The 7,258-nt window shown below is 47.9% G+C and overlaps 1 protein-coding gene across 3 annotated transcripts in view; it reads right to left on the bottom strand.

The window, feature by feature from the left end:
- Positions 1-7,258, bottom strand: part of Pmfbp1 (polyamine modulated factor 1 binding protein 1) — a 49,891-nt gene that overhangs the window by 13,157 nt on the left and 29,476 nt on the right. For all 3 annotated transcript variants that reach the window (XM_031341369.1, XM_031341371.1, XM_031341370.1), the window contains exons 8-11: positions 4,989-5,115; positions 4,746-4,903; positions 2,856-3,096; positions 7-196 (exon numbers count right to left, since the gene is read on the bottom strand). In XM_031341369.1, coding sequence (XP_031197229.1) covers positions 7-196; positions 2,856-3,096; positions 4,746-4,903; positions 4,989-5,115 — 716 coding nt within the window. The remainder of the gene's footprint in view (positions 1-6; positions 197-2,855; positions 3,097-4,745; positions 4,904-4,988; positions 5,116-7,258) is intronic.

The raw sequence follows: 7,258 nt of genomic DNA, 5'->3' as shown, positions 1-7,258 counted from the left end.
GGGCACCTGTTGTGTTTTTTCTCCTCTTCAGTTTCCAAAGTCTCCTTCTGCAGCTTCTGCACCTGGTTTTGCAGATCCTTAATGATGTCTTCCTTCTGCTTGTCCTGGAGAAGGCAGTTCTCGAGTTTCCGGTGAGCATCCTCTAGGTTGCTTGCAGCGCGGTGAGCTTCCTCCTTACACTGGGTTAGATTCTGATCTGAAGAAACCAAGGAGGGCTCTGTGTGGGAGGGAGCGCATCGACTGCTTGGCCAGGACTCACTAAAGACTAACTCTTTTATTCTGTGACGTACTTCAGTTCTCAGCCTGTCCTCACCTCTCCTGATGCCATCAGGAGTTCCGCTAAATTGTCTGCCGTCAACTACCCCATTAGCCATGGATTCCTCCTTAGGCATGGTGGTCTAATTTGGAGACAGAGGCAGGAAGAGCTTTAGGGGACCAACCTGGTCTACCCAGTGCATCCTAGAGCAGCCCAAGCCACGTAGTGTGACTCTGTCTCAAATAAATGAAGACAAACAAACAGGAATGTATTCGATCAGAGAAGACTTCGAGCAATATCCTTCCATCCCCCTGCCTCCGCTGAGGGGAGAGGCCTAGTTGAACTGTCATTGGGGATTTTTTTTTTTTTTTTTTTGGTTGAGTGTGTTTCCTCAACCCTACTCTTGTTTAAACACAATCGTTCCTTTCTCGAAATGCCCTGGTCTGGTTAGAAAGATGGTGTCATTGAAGAAGGAATCATACATTTTATAAAAAGGAATAAGGAAGATTTAAAAAAAGAAAACAAGCCCAGGAGAGATTATTTTCCAGTTTGGAACAGCTGAGGGGGAGATGGGGTGCTGAGGAGATGCGGTCCTTCCGAGGCAGGGCTGGTCACAGCTACAAAGTTTCTGAGGCGGGAGCTTGTTAAAGAGTGAATGTGGAGCTGGAAAGAACTCAGATGTCCTTCAACAGAGGAATGGATACAGAAAATGTGATACATCTACACAATCAAGTACTACTTAGCTATTAAAAACAATGACTTCATGAAAATTGCAGGCAAATGGATGCAACTTGAAAATAATCTTCTTCAGTGAGGTAACCTGGTCACAAAAGAACACACATGGTGTGTACTCATTGATAAGTGAATATTAGCCCCAAAGCTCAGAATACCCAAGATTCAATTCACAGACCATATGAAACCCAAGAAGAAGGGAGACCAAAATGTGGATGCTTCAGTGCTTCTTAGAAGGGTGAACAAAATACCCATGAAAGGAGTTACAGAGACAAAGTGTGGAGCAGAGACTGAAGGAAAGGCCATCCAGAGACTACCCTCCCTGGGGATCCGTCCCACATTCAGTCACCAAACCCAAACACTTGTGGATGCCAGCAAGTGCTTGCAGGCAGGAGCCTGATATAGCTATCTCCTGAGAGGCTCTGCCAGAGCCTAACAAATGCAGTGGTGGATGCTCAAAGCCAACCATTGGACTAAGTGCAGGGTCCGGATGGAGGAGTTGGAGAAGGGACTGAAGGAGCTAAGGGAATTTACAGCCCCATGGAGGGAGCAACAGTGTCAATTGGCCAGACCCACTGAGCTCCTGGGGAATGAACCACCAACCAAATACATATGGAGGGACCCATGGTTCTGGCCAGATATGTGGCAGAGGATGTCCATCAGTGGGACATCAGTGGGAGGAGAGGCCTTTGGGCATGAGGGTGTTTGATACCCAAGTGTAGGGGAATGCCAGGGAGGGAAGACAGAAGTGGGTGGGTGGGGGAGCACCCTCATAGAGTCAGGGGAAGGGGGGATGGTATAGGGGGTTCCCAAAGGGGAGACATGTTAAGGGGAAAACATTTGAAATGTAAATAAAGAAAATACCCAATAAAAAAAATGAATATGGAACCAGAGAGGATGGGGGCAGCACCTGCTGGGATGGAGGTCTCTGGTCAGGGCATGGAGACAAGGAAATATGTGTGAGGTCTGTGTCAGACTGAGGGTTAATTCTACAAAGCCAAGGAATGAGTGTGGGTGGCTAACATTGACAGGGCAGAGCTAGGGAGGGAGGAGCCAGGCTCTGGATCTTCCACTTACATAAATAACCAATTCACCTAGCATTGAATGTACCTCTTTCAAGTGGCTAATGCAGTGAGTTTTATGAGCTCTCAAGGTTGTATAACTATCAAGATAAGAAACCTTGTCCCTGCACCAGGTGCAGTGCTGCACACCTTTAATCCCAGCACCCAGGAGGCAGAGGCAGGCAGATCTTTGTGAGTTTGGAGGCCAGCCTGGTCTTCAAAGACAACAGTTCCAGGACAGCCAGAGCTGTTACACAGAGAAACTCTGTCTTGAAGAATGAAAACAAACCAAAAAAACAAAAACAAAAAAACCAAACCAAACCAACCAAACAAACAAAAACCCCAAAAAACAAAAACCACCCCAAAACACTGTCATCATCTTGAAGAAACCCTGTACCTAAGGTGAGAAGAGATTGGTGAGGGGAGAAAAGTCTCCTCAGAGAGGAGAGCACATGCGACAGAACAGAGTGTGTTTGGAAGCAGAAAGGAGTGGGTAGCATTGAAAACGAGGGAGAGGGAGCAAAAGACAAGGTGTGGGGTGAAGGGCCTGGAGAAGACAGAGCCAAAACTTTATGTCAGGAAGCAAATGCAGAGCCCTGTCCTCTCTGGGGCAGTCATTCATCTAAGGTGGCTGAGGGACCAGGAGGCTACAGCAGGGGCTTCAGAGGGGTTCTGGGTTTAGAGGTGAGAGTTCAGGAGAGTGGAGAGAAGTGCTGAGAACTGCAAGATGAAGCCCTGCGAGTGTGGTACGAGTGTGGAGAGAGAGGGTTGGAAGGGTGGTGGGGCAGTGTGAGCCCAGGTCTTACCTGACACCTTCAGCTGCTCCCTGGCCTCCTCAAGGCTCTCCTTTAGCTTTTGGATCTCGGCCCGCAGGGCCTCGCTGTCTATTTTGGATGTGCTCTGCCTCACTTCTTGGAGGTTTGCATCCAGTTCTTTCGTGGTATTCTGCAGCTTCTCCAGCTCCGCCTCTTTCTCCCTGAGGGTGTTCTGCATCTGTGCCAGATTCTTCTCCAGCTCCTGCAGCTTCTCATCCTTGTCTTGGAGCAACTGAGGAGGTCAAAGAAGGGATGCTGGGAGGGGCCCCAGTACCAGCCACCAGTCCTGTGACAAGTTATAAGGAATCTTTGTGCATGCCACTGACACACAGTGCTGGGATGTCCCAAGAAGATTCTACCTGTGCTCCTTGCTACTTTTTTTTTTTTGAGTTCCCTCAGGCTATTTTTACTGAAGCAGCCAGATAGGAACTTTTAGAGTGTAAGCCATAGCTACCTGTGTTCAAAACCCTCTGCAGGCTCCATCCTTACTTAGAAAAAGACCCCAGTCTTTACAGCCACATCCCAGGAGGCTCATGGTTTTGGTCCTACCTTAGGCTACCTGTCTGGCTTTGCATCCAGGAACCCCTACCTGTCTCAACTTCAGCCTCCTGGACCTGGAGGGCCTTTGGGCTTGCTGTGCCCTCTGTCTGGACTGTTCTTCAGCTCTCTCTCAGTATTAGCCATAATGCCCTGGGGGCCAACCTGGTAGTTCTGTTCCTGCGTTCCAATCTCTACCCAGTGTCGCCTTGTCAGAGAAGCCCTCCGTTACAACCCAGTACATCAGCCACCATGCTGTTTCAGGAATCTGTCAGTCTCCACTGCTGCAGCTCTCTCAGGATTAACATGTTAATTTTGTTACCCACTGGTACCCATCTCCCTGTGCAACCTACAGTGTGAGGGCCCGTGAGGCTGGGGTGGTAGCATGCTTCATGGCATGTGTGTCAGGGCGTAGAACCGTGTTTAGCATATCTTTAGCACTTAAGAGTGCTGAATGAGGTGGCTGGAGAGATGGCTCAGCCGTTAAGAACACCAACTGCTCTTCCAGAAGTCCTGAGTTCAATTCCCAGCAACCGCATGGTGGCTCACAACCATCTGTAATGGGATTTGGTGCCCTCTTCTGGTGTGTCTGAATATAGCGCCAGTATACCCATAGAAATAAAATAAAATACATCTTTTTTTTTTTTTAAAGAGGCTGAATGAACACATCTATAGACTCCTTGCTTTTCTTTTTTCTTTTCTTTTTTTTAAATAAATGCTCCTCTTTTCTAGATGCTTCTATTTTGACTGGTGGGTTTCAGCCTTATTTTAATACAAGAGGTTTTAATGATGAAAATCACCATTTTTTTTCATAGCACCAAGGAAAGTACAGAGCTTGGATTGTGCTGACCATCAAGGCTTGTACTGGTTTAAAAAATCTTCCCGTTCTTGGCAACTGGTTCTCGGCTTTTCCAGGAATAGGTTTTTAATGGTGATGATAGACCTTATAGGCTACCGCATGTGGAACTCCACTAACGCTCCATATGCTCCGATTTATATATGCAAAAGATAATTGTGAATGTGTGTGTGTGTGTGTGTGTGTGCATGTGATTTGTTTTTGACACAGGGGATCATTATGGAGCCTAGGCTGGCTTTGAACTTGTAATCCTCCTGCCCCAGCCTCCCAAATCCTGGGATTGCAGGCATTCACACCACCATGCCCAGCTTCACACCCAGTTCTCACTTGTTATTGGAAATGCCAAAGAAGTTATGTGAGTGATGCGTGGCTGGAAGAGTCCTTGGTCTCTAAAGTGGCCACATAAGGCAGAGAAGCTCCTGTCCAAGACTGGCTTCACCCTTGCCCTCTTGGCTGTTTCAATTAGGACCCACGGAGGGCTAGCTCACCTTGTCCTTCTTTAGGGACAGCTTCTGTGACTCTGTGTACTGTTGCTGCAGGTCTTGCAGTCGGTACTGCAGGAAGACAGTCTCCTTGTCCTTCTTCTCGATGGCATTGGATGTCTCTTCCCGCAGCTCGTGTAGGTCTAGCTCCAGTTTCATCATGTCTAGTGTGGGTAAGACAGTGCTGCTTACCCCTCAGAGGCCGGATGCCCTCCGGCTCCCCTGCTGCAGCTCACAGTTCTCTTTTACCCTTCATGATCTTTTTCTTCTGCTCTGACACAGCTTCCAGCTCCGTGCGCAGGTCCTTCACAAGGTTCTGGTACTCCTCCACATGCAGGCACTGGCTGTCTTTCTGCTCTTGCAGGTGCTTCAGGATCTAAGTGTCAGAAGGAAGCAGAGCTGGATGGGAGGACAAAAGCAACCAAACTCCTCCCTCCTTTCATCCCTTCTTTTCCTCCCCTCCCTCCTTCTTCCTTTTCTTCTCCCCTCTCTCCTTCTTCCTTCCCTCCTCCCCTCCCTTTTCTCCCCCTCCCTCCCTCCCACCCCTCCTTCCTTCCTTCCCTCTTTCCTTCCTTCCATGTTTTCTATTTCTTTAGTGTGTGCATGTGTGTGCAGGCATGTCTTTTTGTGTGTGTGTATGTGTGTGTGTGTGCATACCAGATGTTGATTTCCAGTGTCTTCCTCAATCATCTCCACCTTATTTATTTATTTATTTATTTATTTGTTTGTTTTTGAGACAGGGTCTCTCACTGAATCTCGCCCACTTGGCTAGACTGATTCCCAGGACCTGTCTCTGCTTCCTCAGCTCTGAGATCAGACATGTAACTTCATATTCAGTTTTTCGTACGAGTGCTTGGTGTCAAAGCCAGGCACCCATGCTTGCATAATAAGCACTTTTGACTCAACCATCTCTTTAACCCTTGGAAGGTTGCTTTCTCTAAGGCAAAATATCCATAGTACAACCACCTGGGGACAGATGGCAGAAAAGAAAGCATCAAGAGACCAGTGAGTGGTTGGAGTTCCTGAGGGCTGGTGAGAATATTCTAGACTCAGACTGTAGTAACTGTTACCTAATCTTGTGACTATACTAGCAACCAATGTGTTTTATCTGACAGACATTTAAAATAACTCATTTTAAGAGTGAATGGAAGACTCACCACCCTCATACAGAATGTTACCCTGGCAACACTATCTAATGGCGTTTCCTGCTAGGAACTACCCGAGGTACCAGGGAGAGTGGGACATAGGACACAGACATAGATCCTTCCCTGGGGAAGCTAGTCTTTAGCAGAGAGAAACAGTGATGGTAAGAGTGACCTATAGAGCTGGTCAGAGGTCACTGAGGGCTATGGAAGATACCACAGAGCAAAGCAAACGCAGCGGTGTGCACAGGGAGTGGTGGGAAGGGCGTATGCTGTCTTTATAAATAGGATGGTGGGTTGACCTCATTGGGAGAGGATCTCCATACAGGGACTTCCTGGAGAAGGGTTGGGAAGGCATGCTGGTATACCTACTCGAGGGGTTTGACACAGGGACAGGGAACTAGATGGAGGCCCGAGAGGAGGTTACCATGGGAACAGTGGAGGAAGAGTGGGAAGAGATGAAGAGCTCTGGTCTATCCTGTTGTGCTAGGGGCAGAGCTTCTTCAAATAGGTGATTTTCAAGTCAGTAGAGAGAGCTGCAGTGTAAAGACTGAGGTGACATCTGGAGAAATGCAGGGCAGTCACCCAGTGACCCTGTGTGGGCACTGTGGAGGTTCAAAGACTTACAGGGACCCATGCCAACTGTGGGAAGGAGAGGTATCTGGGAGAAGCTGAAGTACAGACAGCACATCTGGACAGGGGGAAGTTTTGGGTAGGAAATACAAAATGGTGGGAGAAAGGTTGTTATGGCTAATCTTTATGTAGCTTGACAAGATTCACAAACCTCCGGGTATGTCTATGTGACTGTTTTCAAAAAGGTTCAGTTAAGACGGTGGACCCACTGGGGATGTTGGTCTGGGTTCTGGAGTGAATGCAAAGGAGAAAGCAAGCTGAGCACCAGTGTTCACCTGACTGTGGATAAAATGTGACCAGCCACCCCATGCTCCTGCCGCCAGACTCACTGCCACGAGCACACATGGCTACATCCTCAAAGTGTGGGCGAAAATGAACCTTTCTCCCCTTAGGCCCTTAAGGTGTGCCTTGCCAAGTATTTGGTCACAGTAATGAGAAAATTAATACATAGTCTCTCTGTCTCTGTCTCTGTCTCTCTGTCTCTCAGAGAAGCAGGCATTATTTCAAAGTGGCTATAGATGAGATGATGCCGTGTAGCTCTTTCCTCTGAGATAGAAAACATTTCATCTTGCAGGGAAACTTCTTATAACAGAAGATAAACAACTCAAAATAACTTCTGGATGGCAGTCCCTGAAACTGACTAGATTCACCAGGCCCCTCCCCACCAGAGAAAGTAAAAAAGGCAGCCGAGAGTCACTCTTAGACCAGACAACCTGCAAAGATCTTGAGGCCAGACCAGCTGCC

The sequence above is a fragment of the Mastomys coucha genome, unplaced genomic scaffold (genome assembly GCF_008632895.1).
Source record: "Mastomys coucha isolate ucsf_1 unplaced genomic scaffold, UCSF_Mcou_1 pScaffold22, whole genome shotgun sequence".
In the NCBI taxonomy this organism is placed as follows: Eukaryota; Metazoa; Chordata; class Mammalia; order Rodentia; family Muridae; genus Mastomys; species Mastomys coucha.
This window is presented reverse-complemented; position numbering and strand designations above follow the sequence as displayed.